General features: G+C 42.2%; 1 protein-coding gene across 2 annotated transcripts in view; it reads right to left on the bottom strand.

Moving 5' to 3' along the window:
* Positions 1–22357, bottom strand: part of ATP6V1A (ATPase H+ transporting V1 subunit A) — a 31575-nt gene that overhangs the window by 6391 nt on the left and 2827 nt on the right. The window contains exons 1-12 of one of the 2 annotated variants that reach the window (XM_059493423.1): positions 16146–16279; positions 12710–12804; positions 10918–11046; positions 9255–9469; positions 8430–8567; positions 7783–7934; positions 6807–6969; positions 5519–5627; positions 3951–4073; positions 3748–3862; positions 2019–2082; positions 1098–1301 (exon numbers count right to left, since the gene is read on the bottom strand). In XM_059493423.1, the coding sequence (XP_059349406.1) occupies positions 1098–1301; positions 2019–2082; positions 3748–3862; positions 3951–4073; positions 5519–5627; positions 6807–6969; positions 7783–7934; positions 8430–8567; positions 9255–9469; positions 10918–11046; positions 12710–12791 (1494 nt within the window). In that variant the 5' untranslated portion in view covers positions 12792–12804; positions 16146–16279. Of the gene's footprint in view, positions 1–1097; positions 1302–2018; positions 2083–3747; positions 3863–3950; positions 4074–5518; positions 5628–6806; positions 6970–7782; positions 7935–8429; positions 8568–9254; positions 9470–10917; positions 11047–12709; positions 12805–16145; positions 16280–22357 lie in introns of those variants that run through there. The other variant, XM_059493424.1, reaches the window with a different exon arrangement.

Genomic DNA, 22357 nt, shown 5'->3' with positions numbered 1-22357 from the left:
CAGTAATTCTATGGTGAGAACAATGCCTAGTCACAAGTACTGGCTTATGAATATCTCTTCCACACCAAGGACCCAATCCTGCCCTGCTTTGCAAACCACTCTTCTAGAAGATGGTTTTGTAAATAGAGAACTGCAGAAAGTCCTATGACCCCACTTCCTTTTCTTCAAAGACACATCAAGAGAAGAGAGCTCTACTAGGCAAGATGTGATGAAAGGTCTCATCTTGGTGGGACTAGAACGTCAGTGAAGAGACAGAGCACCATGAGCAAACTTCCTCCATGCAACTGTATTTAATACATGTTACTACACACTACTACAGCTCTGTAAATCATAATAGCTCATCTGAACATCACAGAATTAAAGTACTGTCAAATACGTGCCAGGAACCTGCCAATTATCATATTTACAGTGCTAAGCTGAAACACAGTTTTCACTGGGTCCTTTCTGAGAGCTTTCAATGGAAATTTTCCTATCCAAGTTTAGCTTTTCTTCAAAACATTGAAGTGAAAAAAGGATATTAAAGCTTGCCTGCAAAATGGAGCCATATGTCACAGGTTTCCAAAAGAAAAAACAGATAATCACAAGTTCTTTAAAAAGCAGACTTCACATTGCTTCTAAAGGCCAACTTGTAAACGCCAACACCCCTGTCCTGCAGCTGGCAACATGGTTTCTAATAAACTGTAACCCTTCAGATGACTTCAACAGTAAAGATGGGTTTGCATAATTTTTCTACAAACACTGCTTCCAGTGGAATAGTACTTTAAGTTGCAGCAAAGGGCATTTCAGCAATAGAACTGAATAGAATAGAACACTACAGCAAGTGAACTTTAAAGCAAGCAGTAGATGTCTCAATATCATTTACATGAGAAAAGCAGCGCCAAGCCAAGGTTTAGCAAATCTGAAAAACTATTTGTCTTTAGAAGTCAAACAATATGTAGGAAAGTTGGAATAAAACACAGTTTGAGGTGAGAGAGTCTGACATCTCCCAGTGATCTTCTGTGTGAAATGCAGTATCCATCAGGTCAGCTCTAAGATATGGTCAAAAGCCTGCACTACTCATAAGGAAATGGAGGATGACACCATATCTGATCACTCACCTTGCCAACAAGCTGCACAATCTCTGCAAGGTCCTCTTCCTCCTGCAGGATCTCTTTGGCCTTTGTCCTGAGAGGGACAAATTCTGTGAAATGTTTGTCATAGTACTCGTCCAGGGCTCGCGTGTATTTGCTGTAGCTGATCAGCCAGTTCACAGATGGGAAGTGCTTGCGCTGGGCCAGCTTCTTATCCAGGCCCCAGAAAACCTGCCAGGAGCCACAAAGGTCAATCAGCTCTCCAAATCAAAAGTGAATTAAAATAATTAAAGGCAATTAAAAAAAATAAAGAGAGGAAGTCAAGCAAGTTGGAGTTAATGCAGCATAGCAAAGGCTTCACAAATGGAAGCCTGGGAGCCTGGTAACTATAGCAGTGACATTCAAACAACACTTCTCAAAAAATGACAACTTCTAAGCTGAGTTCAGATTTATTCAGCTTGAGACTGCTCATGAGGGGGCACTAAGCCACAGCAATGTCAGTATTGGAGTCTATGTAAAGCAGAGACCAAACAGATTTTAACTGCTTTTCCCAAAACTGCAAACAGTTGCAAGACACTCCCAGTCAGCTCCTCTGAGGATTTTTTGTGGTTTCAAAGCACCTATATTAAGAGTGGTCTGCTCTCCATCTCAGCTGGAACAGATACATTTGCAGTGCAGCTCAATGGGTAGCACTTAGAAAGCACACAGACATCCCTGAGCAGGCAGTGTTGGAAGGAATTGCTGCCTTCCAAAGGGATCTCAAACACATCAGTTTGAGACCATCTCACAAGGTGGCCTTTCACAGTGTTACAACATTTTCCAAAACACCCTACAATGCTGCCTGTGTCAAATCAAAGCTCACCCCAGCCACTGGCACAAATGTGCTGAAGTACAACCATTTGGAGTCTAACAAAGTGGACAGAAGAGCTGCAACATTGTGAGACGTACCTGAACAATGCCCAGGGTAGCAGATGTGACAGGATCAGAGAAGTCACCGCCTGGGGGAGAGACACTGAGCAGGAAGAGATAGGGAAAGGTTATCAGAGTGGCTTTCACAGTTCAAACTGAAGTACTGAACATATGACTGACTGCACAGCTCAGTGCAGAGAAACCAGAAAACTCAACATGATTTCAAGTAAATAACAGATTGCAATGTGTTTGCACAAAGTGCTTGATGCATACCCACACAGGGGTAATATCAAGCATACCATGAAATAGTTACATCAGTGACAGATTGACAGTATTAAGGTGTAATTTCAGTCATGTTAGCTGCAGGTAGTAACTCCAACTTGGATCATCAAACCTGTCTCAACTAGAACAGATTCAGTAAGAGTGCTGATAAAACATAATGAATACATAGTGCAGTGATTTTACAGAAAACAGTATGCTAATTTGAAATTATTTTTGATATTCACCTATACAGTAACTACTTAATTTGTGCTTGACACTCCAATACATGCATTCCCAGAGATTTAAAAAAAAAAAAGTCTTCCAATCTCAAAAGCAGAAAGCCCTTACGTATGTGTGCTGTGAACAGAACTAAGCAGAGCAAAAAATCAGCTCTAGGTGTTCTTGCAGATGCCAGGGGCCCTCCTGAAAACACAGGGAATCCACTTTGCCCAGGGTGTGATACACAAACCAGTATCACCTAGGAGAATGCCTGCGGACAACATGCTCCTCACATCACATCACAGCCTGAGATACACTGCTCCATGGAATTCTACTCTATTTGAGCATGACAGTTGTGATTCATTATGCCCCCAAGTGCACACACTGCTGCTCTAACTGCCCCTTCATTCCTGCTCTGAGCATGGTTTGACATACTTTTCAGAGAGCCCTAATGACATTCTCCCCTGAGCCACTTGATCCGACTGCTGTGCCTGTGATCCCACAGAGCTACCTGTCTGCATTCATTCCTTCTGCCCCCACGCACAATTTAGCAGCAGTTCTGGGTGAACAGAGACTAAGCATCTACCTACTCACTCCCATATTTTTAACTTCTGCAGCTGCACAGAGCAACGAGACCTTTTTGTCTGGAAAAAAAGGTACTGTGTCATGTTGCAGTGTGATGTCATGGTTTGCCTCAGTTTCCCAGTCCTTCCCCAGGTGCCAATCACCACTCCTTTCCCTTGCCCCCTGCTGAATGCTGTCTGTCAATCCTGGCATTCCAGAAGGGCATTGGGTGATTGGCAGAGTTCAAAAGATGCCTCTCAGCCCTGGGGGACATTGGGCCATCCAGGTGTCATTTGTCTCCTGAGATTTCCCCCCCTTACCTGGTTGGTGGGATCCCTACCCCTTCCCTCCCCCTCTCCCCGGGGTTAAAAGACACGGCAACCACGTGGTTCAAGTTCTGTTAGGGCTGTTGCTGGATTCAGAGGCCTGAGGGCCGGGAATAAAGTTCTGGATCAGACCCTCTAGCAGAACCTGACTCCTTTCCTTAAAGCTTCTCCGCCAGAGGTAAACCTGAGCTCCTGCATGCCTGGACTTGTTCCAAGCGCCCAGCTGCAGCACACAGCCAGGCAAAGGTGTCTCTGAGGTGAAACCACCACAGCTGCTGCCTTTGGTCAAGCAGTAAGGGCCAGGACAAGCCCAGGCACGTTCCATCCAACTATATCGGTATTTAATTCCAATAGTGTCATACAAAACAGGTGCAGAGGCAAAGCAAAGCAACACTCACGCTCCAACAATGCTGACGCTGCCTTCCCTCTCAGGGTTCCCCAGACACTTCACTCTCCCGGCTCGCTCGTAGAAAGAGGCCAGCCGGGCACCAAGGTAGGCTGGATAACCACTGTCTGCAAACACCAACACACAGAGGTTCAGTCAGAGGTTCCCGGTTTGAAGGGCTGCACATACAAGCCTAAACTGAGGAAGACTACTCACCAGCTGGCATTTCAGCCAGTCGCCCTGAGATCTCCCTGAGGGCCTCAGCCCATCGGGAAGTGGAGTCTGCCATCATGCTGACATGGTAGCCCATATCTCGGAAATACTCGGACAGGGTGATGCCTGTGACAAAGACAACAGCCTGCTGCAGGATACAGTGCAGAAAGGAATTCTATGCTTATATGTCATCATAAATATGTAAATAAACCAAAGTATTTGATTTACATTTTGATGGAAACAGACAATGGAAGTTACTCTTTCTTCCCACTTATGTCCCTGCTGTCTTTTTTTTTGCTGTTGCTGTTCATTTCTTCTCACTCTCCTCATTTTTGTTTACGAACCACTCAGATTCAACTTGCATTCATGTGTATTTCTTTGAAGAGACACTGCAATGTCACTGATGCTACTCTTTCCTCTCAGAGTCTCTAGCTGGTCAGAGTGACCCCAAGATACAATAGAAAGTCTCTTTTCCCAGCCCAGCAGTCAAAGAAGGAGTCAGGGCTCCTCAGTTCTCAGTCTCAAGGTTGTTTATTGTACCTTATCTATAAAATTCTTTCTCCACTTGCCAAGGTCAGCTCAGCAAGACAGTCAGAGGCACTTTGCCCCCTCAGAGGTGGTGTTATCTTTTTATACCAAAAACTATGTGTACAATATTTACAGTAACTTTCCAATACCTATCACCTATGTTAGACAGTGAGCTTCTTCTCTAAACCAATCTAAAAGTGCCAACATCACAGCAGAGGATGGAGGCCAAGAAGAAGAAGAAGGAGAAAGGCTGGACATGCCCAGATTCCTCCATCTTGCCCCCTGAACCCCCATTCTAAAAACTCCAAAAATCTATTTTTCACCCTGTGATAAATTCACTATCATTCTACTTAAACTTTCATGGCTTGTAATTCTACATGTAAGGTTGGTAATTGTTTTTTCCAAGGGCTAAATCAAAGGCACAGGGGTCTTGGGCTCTGTGCCAAGGTCTCTGAGCCTCCTGGGCAGGGGCTCGAGTCCTCCAGGGCAGCCAGAGGAATTTCCTGGGTTCCGACACTTTTCCTCACTAAAATCATGAACAAAGACTCTTCTAACTGTAAAATGTCTCCTTCCCTTTCAAACCACCAGAGTACAAGAGTGAGAAAAGGTCGTGTTTTATCTGAATTATCTGACAACTATTCATAACAAAGAACTTTAAAGAAGTCTTTAAGAGGCTGCAAAGGAAATAGTAGTCAACCAGCTCAGAGAATACTATCCCTGTCCATTAAGCAGCTGTACTTGTCAGCAAAAAGCTAGTCGAAACCTAAAGCTTACAGAATTAACACATGCAAAAAACCCACTCGAGTCCTGGCAGAGTAAATTCACCTTATAAACAAAATTTACTCAATATTCAGAAATGGCAATTATATGCAAGCAAGCCAGATTCAATTAAGATATTAAGACTTGATGCAGGCAAAGTCTGAAAAGGTTTACTTCTGAAACTAAACTGGCTTCTTAACATGATCATCTCAGGAAATGAATATACTAGAGCACGATGGCTTGCTTTATACACACAACTTTCTCTATTCTCTTGCAAATCTTACCAGTATAGATGGAGGCTTCTCTGGCAGCCACGGGCATGTTGGAAGTATTTGCTACTAGAGCTGTTCTCTTCATGATGCTTTCTACCTTGCCATCAACTTCCATTGTTAACTAAAATGCAAGAAAAGGAAAAACACCCAAACTGTAACAGTAGCAAGATTTTTTTTGTTAATTTTTTGCTGCTTGGTTTTTTTTTTACTGTTTTACTTGCCTTGTATCAGGATACTCCCCTCAGCTACTCTACCAAGAGCAGAGATGAGATTCAAAATTCTAGGATATGTTGGTTTGTCTTTCAGACTGCACAAAGCTTAATATTTTAATGTACATGCTTCAGCCTCACCTCATGTTCTGCAACTGCCAAATCCCTGTTGATTCCATTCAAGTAAGTAACAACAAACCCACTGCACTAGGAAGCACATGGTCCTCTCTCAGATTTCCAGGCTGAAAGAACTAAAAATTCTTAGCCTGCTGTCATAAGTCCATTAGGAACTAGAGAGCTTTTTCCTTCCATCTACAAGAAGCCGAGTTTGTATTTGACAACTGGACATAAAACCACATTTTTAACCTCAGTGGAGCCTTACAAGCACCTGAATAACAGAATGCACACCCTGATATTTGTGTAGAATTCCATTTATGAATACACTGAGATTTGCCTTCCTCAGGGCTACCTCAGCTTGACTTTCCCACTTTGTCACCAATCAACACACCCAAGCCTTTTAGCCCCTATTTCTGACATTAAAGTTTCTACCTGACAGTTCATACTAGCTGACCCTGTCACAACAACCTCAACAAAACATAGTAACAGATACAAGGATTGCTAAATCTGTTGCTTGGTTGTTTTTGTGGGTTTTTTATTAACAAGGTATTTTCTACTTCATTCAAAAGGTATTTCAAAGCTTAACATGTCAAACTAATACCTGGGAACTGTATCACCACCCTGCAACTTATAAACGGATGCTGCATTTTCTATGCATGGTGAAGTTAGAGATATGACCAGCAACAGGTGAGATGCTTACAACTGTGCTAAACTCTTCTCTGACATTCATTTTGGCTTTATTAACTTGTTATAACAACTTAGAAGGTACACCCAAAAACTAGTCCAGATGTTTATAGAGGGGCCACTGAAATAATTCTTTAACAAGCCAAAAGGGATTTTTGTCAGAGCTTCAAGGCAGACAAGATGATCTTTTCAAGTCACTCTACCAACATGATATTTTACTTGGTTACAGTTCCAGTATGATATCAAGGCTTCCCAGGAAGGTTTACTCTCCATGAAATCTCCATACTAACCTCAGGGAAATCTCTCAGTACTTCAGACATTTCATTTCCTCGTTCTCCACAGCCTACATAAATGATGACATCACTGTTGGAGTACTTTGAAAGAGACTGTGAGATCACAGTCTTTCCACAACCAAATGCCCCAGGAATCGCTGTTGTACCCCCTTGTACACACCTGAGTAAAGAAAAAGGACTCTGATTTGCAAGGAACTAAAAAACAGCTCTTTCCCATCTTAGAATATATTTTTCACTATAACTCCCTCATCAAAAGCAGAATGGCAGGAGTCACATTCAATGTTCTGGGTGAGAAACATGGAGGTAATTTCATTAAACCAAAAAATTGAGGGATTAAACCATCCTTTTCTTCTCCTGTCCTTGAAGTATATGACTTATGCTGATACAACAGCATGACTTTTGGGCTTGAGACATAGCAATTTTCACAGCTGGAAGCAGCGATGGAATGGAAATTCTATGAAAAGAATAACTACTTAGCTGTGCCTTATAGAATAAGGAGCACAGTATTTCAGGACCAAAATAACTGAATTCAGTGTCTTAGAAGTTAGCTGCTTAAATGAGCAGTTTGCGTTACAGTTAAGTGCAACAGTTTTCCTAAGTGGCAACCTCAAAATCAGTGGAAACTACGCATCCTCAGGACCATGGAAAGATATCCTACTCATGCATTCAAATTAAGATAGCAAGCTTGAGAGTTCTAGCCTTTCTGCAGATGTGGCATGGTTATGTTAAGTTTATGCATGTCCAGTTTTTTCTAGATTAATGCATTAGAACAGTTTTGTAAACTTCCTTTTTCCACCAGTGGGTTCACCTGCCAAATAAATATAAGAAGTTCAGCTAAATATTTTTTAAGATTATACTGTGACACATGGTGAAAGCTTACCCTTAAAAAATCTAATGCTCTAAGGCCTCTTGCTTCTGCTTCCCCCTGAGGGAGAGATTTCTTACACAGTACAAAATAAAAGGAAGCACTTACGGGAAGAGGGCATCCAGGACTCGTTGGCCAGTTAACAAAGGATGGTTGGCTGGTAACTTCTCGGTGACAGGACGGACCTGGCGTACAGGCCACACCTGCACCATGGTGAACTTCTCCTTCACACCTTCAAACTCCAGCTCTAACACAACATCCTAACACAAACACATGGGAATTAAGCAAACAGCTGCACGCTGGACCAGCACATAAATTCTCATTTTAACTACTCTGCAGAGGGCTTTGGTAACACCACAGAGCTCTCAGAACCTCAACATGCAATCATCACTGCCCGAGGGAAGGCTCTTCCCATATTTACAAGGCCTCTGGAGGAAAACAGAGCAAGATGCACCATACATTAAAAATAGGCTTTTGAAGAGAAAGTGAATTTTACCTATTCATAAGATATTGTAGATCCCCACAGAGGTCATCAAACATGGCACAGTGAAATGCCATTGGGAAGCCATAAACATAGAAAATAGCTGCACAAAATAATAATGCAACCCCTTCAGGCAGGGTAGCAGAAGTGATCATTAACTCAGACACCTTGTTGTATGAAACACTTTAGCTGGCCTCATGCAGAACAGAAAGAGTACATCAACCTTATAAAAGAGACATGGAATACACCAGCAACTGCTGTTTGGGAGACTTACTGAAGTGTCATAGTTTCCTGGAGGAGCAATATATGTAACTGTACCCCTGTTTCGTGGGGGCAGCATGATTTTGTGTTTGATCAGGGAGTTTTCATTTACCACACCATAAATATCTCCACCAGTGATGTGGCTGCCAACCTAAAATCAGAACAGGTCTATTAGTCATAACTTTTAAAAAAGAACCTTGACAAACAGTAAAAAATACTACAGCTATTAAGTCTAGCACTGTGATTACCCCTTTTAAAAATTCCTTCTTACAGCACAGTAGCTCATTTACATAACTCATTACTCCAACAGCATTGCTAGCAACGCTACTTGTGCTCAAGTGCCTTTCAAGGCTCAGACAGGAGCAATTACTAACAGACAAAAGAAATTTTCCTTGTTTCTTTTCCGCCTCTCAACCTAATGTGCTAAGAAGAGAAAGAATAGCATATGCTAACTGCAGGGTTGGAAAAAAAGATGCTGCAAAGGGCTAAAGCCATGACATTTTCCAGCTCTAAGGCTACCTTCACCATTTGTAAAATGTGTGCTGCAGTCATTCTTTTTGCTCAGGGAGCACCTGCTCCTGCTAATACTTACTGCAATTGCACGAGTTTCTCTGTGGTTTGGTAAATACATCAAAACTAAGTCATATCAAGTAAGTTTTGGTGATCCCCATCCAGTCTCATACACCACTACCACTTCCTAGCACTTCTTCTTGCAGACTTCAATAAATGCAGCATTAAGGTCCACAGGTCCCAGCAGTCACAGCCTTAGCACACTGCTCCAGGCCCAAGCTCTGGGGGTAGAGGAGCAAGGGGGGAACACAGGATTGTCAGAACCTACCCGCAGATTTTTGGAAGGTGTGAAGTCCCATTTGACATCTCGGCTCAAAGCTGACACGTTGACACCTCTAGGGATATAGATACTTTTGGTCAGGGTGCTGATGTCTGAGAGAGGTCTCTGGATACCATCAAAAATAGCTCCCATAATGCCAGGCCCCAGCTCCACTGACAGGGGCTTCCCAGTACGGAGCACAGGATCTCCTACAGAGACACCAGCTGCAGATTTGCTGAGGAAAAGTTCATCCAGAACAAGGGAAAGAAACCAGGCAGAAGTCATCAGGTTCACATCATACTCTAAAACTCCTTTTCTGACTTTAAGGTAATACTATTCCTATGTTACATATCAGCACTTGAGAAGCATGTAGGCCTTATAGTAAATTCTGAATTTGCTCAAACAGCAAAGTTCACCATCCTCTAGAGAGGCAGAGTAGTGGCAAATAGTCTGCTTTACAATCATTTGTTCAAGTCAACTGTTGTTGGCAACTAATGTCAACCAGTATGGATGAGTTCACTGGAGTGCAGGCAGTGGGATGACAAAACATCACACATTTCTTACATCTTCAAACCTAGGAAACACATTAGGCTGTTTAAGTCAGATAATGTTATGAAATATGGAATTTTTCACTTCAGAATTTGCTTAGAGAGCACAATTATTTTGATCTTGAGCCTTGCACAGCTTTTTTCAACAGCAGCCTAATTTTAAAATGACTTTGTCTAAGACCAGCACTATTGTCCTCCTGTCTTGTATCAAGTTGTCAGGTCTGTGCACTACCTAAGCTCCAAAGATGCTCAATGGACTTTTCTCTGCAAAGGGCCAGCACCTTGGCAGAAGGGCCTGCTAGAATACAAAAGAAACCTCCAAAACTTACCCCAACTCAATAGATTCAATATGAGTTGACTTCAGAGAGGCCTATGACCAAGTTTCCTCTCAAACAGGAGATTGAAAGTAAACTATACTCAAACTTATTCCATGAACTGATGGAAAGCTATTCGATACTGCAACAATGATGCCATCCCAAATGATAAATTATTAGGCAGAGACAGGATCTAGTCAGCAGCTTGCCAGCAAGCTCCTCAGAACAAAGTTTTGGGAGCCAGCACAGCCTTTTTCTGAGGCTCTACAAATACACACAGCCCCCTTGGGATAGGGAAAGAGGCCTGCCTTCAAGTTTTATGACTTCTTTTTTGACATTTTCTCATATATATATGCAATAAAAATTACATTTTACGTTGCCTAGCTTTTAGAATATATGCTGCATCATAGCTGGACCAAGATACTGTAAGCCTACTGCAGCAGAAAAAGTGTAATCTGTTATGCTTGGCAAAATACTCTGTCCAGAAGAAGGCATCCTGCCCACTTCACATTTCTTATTTAAGCATTATACAAGCACAGTTATCAAAAGGAAAGACAAAGATGCAACAAATATTGCTTAGGTTTGTCATTTATGGTTGACACTTGTCAACTGCCTAACAAAGAGGCATTAAAATGCACTTGAATTATAAGGTACACTTTGATTCCCAGTCAAAAAAAGTCTCCTTGCTACACAGCCACACAAGGTAAGATTCACCTCAAACACATCAAAATTTACAAAACACATGCAGAACAGATGTCCTGCCAGACCCCAGAGTATCTGGCAGCAGAGAGGGAGCAGTGAAAAGGATACAAGTTTCCTCATACACCTGGACAGTTGCCAGATCCCCCTCCAGCCGGATGATCTCCCCCACCAGCTCACTGTGTCCCACTCGCACCAGCTCGTACATGGCAGCTCCTGCCATGTTGCAGGCTGTGACCACTGCAAAAGACAAGCACAGAGGTGAGGTATTATCCCTGCAGCTCAGGAAATCTACCCTTCACAAGTCTGTAAGAACTGCACAGCACAAACCTGGTACTCACCCATATCAGACACACACTCTTGACTTCACAAAAGGATGTCACAACGCCTGATATTTCTAGTTTAAAAGTCAAAAGAATAAGTTTTCCTACAGTTTGCACTCTGTCCTTTATCCAGAAGAAGAGGACACTATGAGAATGCAGTCATTCACAGGACAATTCAGGCCATAATTTCTCTTATCTGTCCTGACAGATTGCAAACGTTGAGGGTGTGAGATGCTGTGAACTTTGACAAACAAGTTCTATAGAAACTTCTCCCTTGCATGAGCTGGGCCACATTCTCATCTGACTAAATTAAAACACACAAGAAAATGGCAAAACTCACTCGGATGCCTGGTAGTTACATAAACCTGTGGTTGGGGGCCAGCATTTTCAAGTGATTAAACTTCTGTTTACCTTGGTAGCATCTGGATGCTGGCATAAACATGGAGAGATCCAGCCAAGGCACCTGGTAAATACCCTTGCATCTAAAGTGATGCCTAGAAAGCTTTTAAAAAAATACTAATTCTGTAGAAAAGTGTTGTGTCTATCTCAGGGCACTTAAATTAACTTTCAACACATGAAAATTGTTGTGCAGCATGTTTTGGGCCTGAAACTTCCTGCTGCTTTGAGTTAGATTTTAGCAGGTCATACACGGAGTCCTGGCTGCTTTGCAACAAAATTTATTATGTCTTGCATATTATGATCACAGCAATGCACACAAGAGTCACATATTTACACAAAAATACATTTTCCACTTCTTGGGAAAGAAAGTTGTGTCACTTTAAAATTGTTTCTAGGTACCAACTCTGCAGTTACAGAATTTGCAGTCAAAAAACTTGTGCCTATTTAGGTAGGGAATTTCTTATTCATCAAATACGTTGCATTAACAAAAAAACTTGCTAATCTTCTGTTCTCACATTCCCATCCTTCCCTTCAAGTCTTCAAGAGAATGCAGGAAGGAGGAGAAAAGCCAGTAGAGTCTGCATGCATTCAAAAGCTGTTCCTAGCAGAGCTTAAGCTATTTCAGCTGATAAAGATGGAGAAAGAGTTCTCCTTCTCCCAGCTGCACTATCACCACATTCTATCACCTTCCCTGACTCGTGTGGCTCCTTGCTGAGCTCCCCCAGCCCATGGTGCAGTAAACAGAGCAGCTTGACACTGACAGGGACTGAGGAGATCAGAAAGCACAGGGACAAACTTTCAGTGAGAACAGACTATTTATTTCATGTCCTTTTAGTGAAGCTTAGCACACTGGGCCCTGCAGATTTCCAACCGAGGGATTTTTTCTCATACAGAAAGCTTACCTTTTGTTATTATTATTATTGTTATCTTTATTCAACTGCCTGCTTCTGTTCATTATATTTTTAAACAAAGGTTAATTAATAGTAACATCCTGTTAGCAGTTTTTTTAATAGTTTGTCAGACTATAAGCCAGTAATTCTTCTTCAAGTCCCCTACCCAAAAAAAAAAAAAGATGAAAAGCACCACCCAGAGCTCTTTTACACTCCTCTGCTTTCAAGTGAAGATTAACAAGATCCTAGATAAAACAAAATTTATTACTTCCTTTACAAAATAATACCTACCAGGTCCTGAGACTCCATAAACATAGCCAACAAAAGCCTCTCTGTCCTCATCACGTATTTTGGGGAGCTTGGAGAAATCCATTTTGCCTGTTCAACTGAACAAAAGAAAAAAATAAGAGTCAGTCCTGAAGAACACACACACACATAGTAACTTCCTCCTTTTCCCCCTGCTCTCTTCTTATTTTCAGTTAAAAAGAACTCTGAACTCATAGCCAGAAGCACCTTAGCCTTAAGCACTTCTAACTCATTTTAAAGCTGTAAAAAGTTAAAAAGTAACTGATTTAAACAAACAAAATACCTGAGATTCCTTACTGCAGAAACATAGGGGTAGAACATCACCCCATAATGTGCTCTACAGAATGCTACTGAATGAAAAAGATGCAGTGCAACAATGCCCTAACACTGTTTCACTGTTTTTTAAGCTTGGTAATAGGATATTTAAATGACAGAAAATCTCTTTTGTATTCCACATCTCATTACCCTCCTTCAAAATATGGAGGTTTCCATGATTCTGAGTGAGCAAGAGAATGTTCTGGGTCTGCTTTACTGCCACCAGTCTCTAAAATGCAATACTACAAATATTAATTGTGAAAATTCAATTTTTGCTATCTTAAGGTGGTGAATCACAGTATTTAGAGGAAGAAACACATTTTCAGAAGCACCAGCACACAAACATGTGAATCCTTTCTATGTGTCTCACAGCTACAAACTATGCAGTCTTTGCTCTCAGTGAAACCCATGGAGCATCACAGAAGAATTGTGCTGAATAACAGGCAAACCCCCCAATCTGCAACAGTTAAACAATAGGCTGTCATCTCATGTCAGTAACTGTTTAACAAATCTAAACAACTGGCACTGGAAAAGCTGTTTTATCAAGAGACTTCCTCCATGCATGTGTGTCCTGTGGCTGGCAGCTGGGCTGTCCTGCTTCCAGTGCGGATCAGAGGATTTAGTGGTTTTGCTTTGTGAGCCCTTACCATGCTGTGTGTTACCTTGGAAACTGATGGGTGCTGGAGAACTGCAAGGCCACACTCTTCCCATTTCCCCTGTACAGACACCCTTAGGACACAGCACTGGTGCAAGCTGCAGCCCCAGCCCAGAAGGCCCCTGCGCTAACCAGCAGCAAGGCCCTGGGTTGGTGACATGAACTGGGAGCCATCTGCTGATACACTCAAGTCTTTGAGAGCAGCTTAATCTAACCCAGCATCTTCCACAAGGCAGCAAACACAAAGGCATACTCAGGCTTAAAAACCTGCCCTGATATAATAACCAAGACAACAACTCCATTGCCACCCTTTCCAGCACAATCATAGGATACGTTTTTGCCTATTCTTTGGGAGCAGTAGCTGACTTGTGCTATTCTTGAAACCCTACAACTGTTTTCCAGTTTTTTAATACAACAATACAAGTCCTCTGCCCCTCAGCCTCTGTACTGATCTATACATTTCAAATTGGTGGCACTGCCCTTTAAGAAAAAGATCTCCCACGATTCCAAGCCCCTGCTCATCCTGAAGGAATAGCTTCTCCCAGGCCCCATGTGTGGAGCGTACTGTCTGTCATGGCTGCCACTGATTTATCCCACAGCAGCTGATCATGGCTCAGTCACCACCAGACCTGCTAATGGGTCTTGAGCCCAAAGACTAAGCCAGATACCCATTAGATCCCTCTACCCTCCAAGCCAGAGGTTATCTTTCACACTTCCTGGTGTTTAGACCAGGAGACAATTTTAATTTCACTGCTTTTCCTAAAATGCCTCCTCTGACAAATGGCAGAGGGGAGGTCCTCACAAAGCAATCTGCAGTTCCTGAGCAGCTGGTATGAGCTGGCTCTGATCTGACTAACACAACAATCTCATCTTTTTTACTTTTAACAACTAAAACATGCTTGCTTTTAACAACTAAAACTCAAGGACAATTGCTGTTCATACTGAAAGAAGCAGTTGTTCTTATAAATTCAAATTAAACATTTACTTCAATTTACAATAGAGAAAATGTCCAGTATCGTACTACCAACATCTCTAAAAGCAAAGTAGAGAGTCAAACCACATTCTCATAACTGAATTAGTGACACAGCTTGGCAATTAGACAACATCCCATATGAAAGAGTCAAATTACAAAGGCAAGGAAAAGCAGGAACACCAGGCCAGTTTCAATTTAAATTAACTTTTCATAATCAAAACCTGCTTGAAGTGACTGTTTACCTTTTAGGGAGGCAAGAGAGAACCTCAGAAGAGCCATTCTGCAGTTAAATGGCAACAGCCTGACAGCCAGCACCTACCTCTCCTGCTCCTGCTCTGCTCCCTCCCTCTTCCTACAGCCACTTTTCCAAATTACTGCCCAAGCCAAGAAGAGCAGGGGATTCCTCCACTAGACTACCTAGCAACACACTAATAAACCCTGTCTTTACCATGATCTCCAGCATCTGCACCAACAGCTTTGAAACACATACCCATTAACTATTTCAAGTGTAAAAGATGTGAATTCCTTCTCACCTCTGTTTTACCTCTGCTATACCTCCAAAGTACAGTGCCCACCCAGCCAGGCTGACCTCTTTCTTAAGGGGCTACACATCTCTTAACACTGAATACAGATTAGGGGGGAAAAAAAAGCTGTTATTTATCTCTGCATCATTTTCTTGTGCTTGTGTACTAGCATTACAGATTTTCAATTTATATGGAAAGTCCTTGAGGACCAAAATGCTGCCTTACCTTCCTACCTTGTTAGATGTTTTCACTGCCAGTACCCAAAGAAAATGAAATTCCAGAAAGCATTTATGTACCCTAGGAGCCATGGTAGCTGACCATTTTAGAAAACTACAGAGCCCCTGAGGCCTTTGAAAGGCCTCTTGCCAACACAAGATATTAGGCACTATATGCAATTCCCTCCTACAAAAGTCCACTAGCACACCTACATAGGATATCAGCATAATTTTAACTCTCTTATGAGTAAAGATGCATCTTGCATCCTTTACAATTTATATCTTTCTTATCTAAAACAGTTCATCAATTGATTTCAAACATGCTCTTAAGCTCTGGCAGTCATATTCTGATCAATAGTACCAGAAATCAAAGTATTGCTTGCAGCAGAACCTTCTCTGACTAAAAGGTGATTTATTACACTGATTTTAAAGAACTAATTAAACATGAAAGAGCCCATAACCTGAGCTTTCTATCTCGGTTCCTCCCCAGCACAGTAATCTGGTTACACAGTAGCCTAAAAAATGTAACTGCCTTGCTCTCAATGTTGGAGAAACCCATTTTGCTTCACTGTTCCTGGGTTTTGCATCTAACATTTGATTAGACACAGAATTTACATTACAAACTGCCTTAATACAAAGATTATTTTCAGAATTCAGACTCCAGTGAGATTTTTAGGAGCCTTCTTGCAGCAAGGAAGAAAATCTACAACAATTTTATCACATAAACCCAGCTCCTTACCTTATTTTGCAGAAGCAGGGAGCACCAAAAACCCAGAGGCCCAATTCAAAAGCTAGAATTCAGCAGTGAAGCATCACCGCTTGCGAAATAATCGTCCTTCCAGTGCCCCTCCACAGAGGGATGAGAAAGCTGCTGCAGAGGGGAACGAAATTTCTGACACACAGCAGAGGCACAACCACCTGACTTGATGAGTCATCAGTCTCTCTCTGCCTCTCTCTCCCACCAGCACCGAGGAATGCCGCAATAGCAATTCCAGCCACCTCGAGCCCAGCTGAACTCCCATCTGTGCTCTCCCGACTGCACGGGGCCCAGCAGGAGAAATTCAAAGGCTTCAGGGTTTGCATTAAGGCCTCCTATAAAGCTGGGAATTCCAATATCCCGAATGATACATACAACCATACAAATACCCTTGAAAGAGGTGCATGTTTTCTGCTGGGATCTGTTCACCTGCCAGCCCTCCGGCGTAACGCAGCCATGTCAGTGTGTGCTGTGCTCTGGAAGAGCTGAACAGAACAACTGTTTTAACAACAGGCTGCCTTAACAGGGAGGCGCTGAGCACACTGCAATACCAATTGCTTGAGCACGCTGAACAGTATTGATTGCTTTCAGGAGCCTGGTGGGGCTTCCTCACGCTCAGAAGCCCTTCCCCTGGCCGGCAGAAGCACCAAGGCAATTGCACAACATCCAGCACCCCAACAAAGCAGAGAGCTTGTGCCACCTTGAGTGACAGCTGCTGGAATCTTCTCAGAGATCGACAGGCGCTGCCCCACACGCTGAACAGAGCAGGGGCAGCTGTGTCATCCCTCCCTAAGAACCTGCATGAAGCCAGAGTTCCCTGCAGTCTTCACAACTTCTCAAGTCTATCTTTGCAAGTTCTAGGATTACCAACACTTCAAATTGCCACAAAAGCCTAGACACTAACCACAACTCATCAGTAATTTGGAAGCAGCAGCATTACATCAGTATGTCATCAATGGTAGGAATCATTCTGCTGAAATAACTTTGAACTTGAAGGTCATACATTTTAGTACATCTGAAACAGACTAATGTGGTTTGATTTCCATGGGTAGAAAAATAGAGTCAGAATATAAGCTCTTACATTTGATATCCAGGAAAGCTTAATAGGCCTAAACAGTAAAATATAGCCAAAGAGTTTTCCAAAGAAAATAATACCTTCTCCTCTTCTTAGTAAAAACCTAGACATTACAGGATAGTAAAGATCACCACCCACACTGGACAATCAGCTTAGTGTCACACTGGAGATGCTTCAGGTCCAAGGCTGCTGCCATTCACTGTGCTCACCTGAGCAGACTGGCACAGTGCATAAATCCCATTGTCCAGCTGCATGAAGATCTGAGCAAGGGCCTCATAAATAACCAGATAATCACTGCCACAGATTTCCCGTAACTAGGACAGTTCAAACTTCCCCTTCTAACAGATGATATCTTTAAGAGGAAGTATTTAAAAAAATACAGCGCTTGAATTACTAGACAAATGCAGAAGTCTGTCAGCATTTTCATATCTAGAATTTGGGATACTGTCCCACAAGAAACAACACGCCCAGAGCTCTAACACAGGTCACTGGGAAAGGAAGCCCAATAGTATTCTCAGGAAACCTGCTCCTTCACACTATGCAGAGTTGTAATTTTACTCTAAGAGTGCAGGGGAAATTACTCCAGATTTCTCAGTCACCAAACAACTGAATTACTGAGGTTCAGGGGCACCTCAAGCAATCATGTACTTCCAACCCCCAGCTCCAAGCAAGCTGATGTGGGCTGCTCAGGGCCACATCCAAATGTGTTTTGATTACCTCCAAGGATGAAGCTACCACAACTCTCTGGGCAACCTGTTCCAGTGTTTAGACACCCCTGCAGTGTTTTCCTATGTTTAAAGGGACTTCTCTGTATTTCAGATGGTGTCCATTGTGTCATGTTACTTCAGCAGGTACCACTGAGAAGAGTCTGGCACCATCCTCTTTGCTCCCTCCCATCAGGTGTTTATATACTTTATAATAAGATTCTCAGAACCTTTTCTTCCTGAGACTATGCAATCCCAGCTCTCTCATCTGCTTTTCCTACTTCCAAATGCCTAACAGTCTCTGTGGCCCTTTTCTGGATGCACACCTCTAAGCCACGTCTTTCTTCTACCAGAGAACCCAGAACCAGACACAGCCCTCTGGATGTGCTTTCCATCAAGTTTAACCAAGGTGAAAAACCACTTCCCTGAACCTCTTGGTGGGATTCTTCCAAACACAGCCCAGGATAGTGCTGGCTGCCTTTGCCACAAAGGCACACTGTCAGCTGATGTGCAGCTTGGGGACCCCAAGGTCTTTTCAGCACTCAGCCAGCTCTCAGCCCATAGCAGGATATGTGGTTATTCTGCCCCAGGTGCAGGACTTGGCACATCTCTTTGTCAAACTTCATGGGATTCCTGTCAGCCAATTCTTCCAGTCCAGGTCCCTGTGTATGGCAGCACAAGCCTCTGCTACACCAAACTCCTTCCAACCTGTCACCTGCACTCCAATGGAACCAGGCAGGAGTCACGTCCTGTGCCCAACACAAGCACGAGGCTCAGTCTTCTCATGACACAGACATTGTGAAGTGAACAGCACCAACCTTCCTGGCACAAGCTCTGAGCTAGAAAGAATATTTCTTATACTCAACAATACAGACATTTTCCCACTTAGTTATTCATTCATACAATTTCAGTTGTCACAGAGCACTTTGAGGCCACCTCTGCTCTAGATAAATCCAGAACCTGCTTGAGTGATGCTCAGCTACATACTGTGGACCAATCTGCAACCCTACAAGACCATTTATCTTTTACATAACTTGTTCCTTGGGTTCTTATAAGCCCCCTCCTCTCACGTGAGGCTAGTTTTGCTCAGCACATGTACACATAAATCCATATGAAAGAGAATTATGCTGCCACTGTCATTGCAGCACATGATTACACACTCACTACAAAGTGAGACCATGCAACACTGAATTCATGAAGTTCACCACAAGCTCCTACTGTTCTCTTCCTAAAAACACATGGGGACTTAGCTATGGGCATGCCAATACATGTAAGTTTTACACTTGAAATAAACATCATGCCTTGCAAACAAGCTAAAGATTTAACAATATATTTATACTTGATACATACATACAACATGAAGTATATATTCCTAAAGCAAGGGTGTGAAGTCTGTCCATGCAAGATGTACCACCACTACAAGCTGTAACTCAAGTACCCAAGCATTTATTCAGCAGCTTGGGAAATTCCTTCAGCTGGCCCAGAACAATACTAGAACAAAGCTGTTTGAACATGACTAAGAAGTCAGCAGCTAAAATAAAACTAGACAGAAAGGCTGGCAAGGTGTTCATTGCATAAGTACTTTGACCCACTGAAGATCTGATCAGCTCAGTAGATAAGCTGCCTTCAAACATCAAACACAGCTATCATGCTATATCTAGAATTGATAAAGACCCTAGCTAAACTCCTGTTACTAGAGAAAACCACATTGTCCATGTGAGAAAATGTTCATCAGCTGACTCACATGCTACAGTTTTCCATAATAGGGTTTTCTATACCAATGTTTTCCTCTCAGCTGAGGCTTCTCCAGAGGAGGAAATTGATGAGACTCTCCTTAGTTCTTACTTGCTACACTGCTTCACAATTTTATTACTGTGAAAAATTTGACATTCCTTTCAGCCTGCTACACATTCTGCCCTTTGGCTTGATAGACTTTCACACAAAAGAAAGATCTAATGCACCTGAAATCCAAACCATACTACAGAACACTAATACAAAATTCATCTCTGTGTTCTACAGTGACCTTCTTTTCTTATCCTGATCCTGTCATCTAGCTGCTAGGGCTGAAAAGTTCTGCAGCCATCTGCTCAGTGCAATGCTCAGTCATTCCCTCTAGATGAACAGTTTTCATTAACCTCCATAACATTACCGCTGAACTAAAATCTACCCCAGCTTTCATTAAGCAAAAGTCACTTGATTTTCAAGTGTATTTGGCACTGTTACTTGAAATACTTTCTGTTGCTCTAACCTTTAAGATGACAAATATTAAAATGAAATTAATATGCAGCTGTTAGCAACTATATGAGCAAACTTTACTACAGTTCAGCAGAGTGACTTCTGAAGAGTTGAAGATCTTACATCAACAGACAAAAGGTGTGCAATTTGACAAAACCACAGTACCTAGACTTTTAAGTCAGGCTCAGTTTTACACACAGAATCACGAGTTGTTTGGGCTCATTAAAATACATTGTCTCCTCTATAAGCCTCACTACTGCCTAACCCTTCTCTCCAGATGAAATGGCTAAAATACTGAGTATGAGTTTGGAATAAGCATTTCCTCATTACACCTAAGTTTCAGATTACCTTTAAAGTAAGGATATTATAGAATCTTGAGTTTATTATGCAAGGTATTTCATAGCTAGTTTGAAGAGCTGAACCAGGACTGAGTCTGCATGAAAGTCTTTGAGAAAGATCCAACATCCCTAGCAGCAGATAGAAGTACTCTTTTATAGCACCTTCGGTATAATGAAACACCTGGTTGGAATCACAGCACACCTATCGGCACTGGATTCCAGTAAAAGGAAATTAAGTTGAGGTTGACTTTTCCTGCAATGAAAAACTGCATCTTTATGTTTTAAAGCAAGCTAGGCTATGTTTGGAAATCTTATGTTCAAATAAAATAATACCTGAAGTATTTACAGCTTTTCCAGAACAGCCAGAGGCTTTCCAACATATTAGATTTTACCATTGTTTAAACTACTTATTGTGGTGGTTGTCTGAATATCTACCAGCCTCATGCAAATTTATCCCACGATAACTAAAATCTTTAAAATTTTAAGGATGTATAGGCAGTTCACATAATAGAATTGCTTATTTAGCCATCTTTACCAATACAGTCTGCAGTTAGTCTGAAACACCATCTTAGAGTTTTTCTGAAGAGCTGCTTTTTAAGCTCTTGCCTTCAGAGTGGGAAATAAAGTAATGATACAGTGTAGCAAGAACAGGGCCAAACATTTGCACCACGAACTGAAATTCTGGGAAGATTCAGTTTCTTTGCTTGGATATTAAAAAATTGTCAAGTCATTCTTCAGGCCCTTACACAAAACTTGCACAGCTGAAAGCTTTTGTCCAGCTAGAATAAGTTATTCCCAAAAAGGCACAGCTGTCTCTCTATGAAGTCCATGGCTTTTCCCACATCCTTTCTGTATCTCCTGACGCCCAACCATCCCAACCACAACAGGACTGCTCTCCATGCTTAGGGCACAGAACACAGATCAGCACCACAGACATCCAAACCACCTCTCTTTTACATGAACCACCACAAACCACTTCAGTAAGCAAGCACAGCTTACAGCAGCCTAAAGATGGGACACAGCACCTTCACAGCACACATTCTGGCATTTTTCAGGGCATGCTGTGTGGCAGAAACACAGCTGGGCAGACTGGTCAGCTGAAACTCACCAAAGCACCAACATTTCAACTTGGCTATGAGAACCCTTACAACACGAGCACTTTTCAATTGTTTAGGAAGGACAAGGATTAGGCTTTTATATTACAGAGACCCTCTGGAACACCACATCTCTCAAGCATTTGTACCTGCAATGGGTCTATTTCCAGCAGGTTTTCTAGCTCATTTATCTGTTCAGCACAATGAGTCTGGGTTAACTGGGCCAGCTTCCCATACTAGCTTTGGTCCTTGCTGATTACTTTTGATTTGAACATAACAGACTCCCCAAAATGTAAACTATGACAAAATTAAAAGAGAGGCAACTGTCAGACAAATTATTTCTGAACAGAGTGAGAAGCGACTGGATTTTACCATTACACAAGCTCAGAGAAATAATCAAGCTGATAAAGCAAGCAAATAAATTTAGCAGCTGAAACAGGTCTTCATCTGCCATTTCATTAAGTGGTAGTAGCAAGGTCTGTTAGACTTTCAGGTTTTATCCATATACATCTTACTGGTTTTCACAGCAAGTGTATCATTTCACTAAAGCCAGGCCTTGGAAGGCAAAGTCTGTCAGAAGAGCCATATCATGTATGGACACCTAAAAAGCTGGCAGCAAATGGTCAATGCTTCTGAGACATGGGAGTGCTGAACTTGAGAGCTTGACAAACACAGGAGAAGTAAACACTTGGATGAAATAAAGCAACCAAACAAAAAATATTTATGAGTGCAGAACTTAATGCCATGA

Source organism: Ammospiza nelsoni, chromosome 2 (genome assembly GCF_027579445.1).
Source record: "Ammospiza nelsoni isolate bAmmNel1 chromosome 2, bAmmNel1.pri, whole genome shotgun sequence".
Classification (NCBI taxonomy): Eukaryota; Metazoa; Chordata; class Aves; order Passeriformes; family Passerellidae; genus Ammospiza; species Ammospiza nelsoni.
This window is presented reverse-complemented; position numbering and strand designations above follow the sequence as displayed.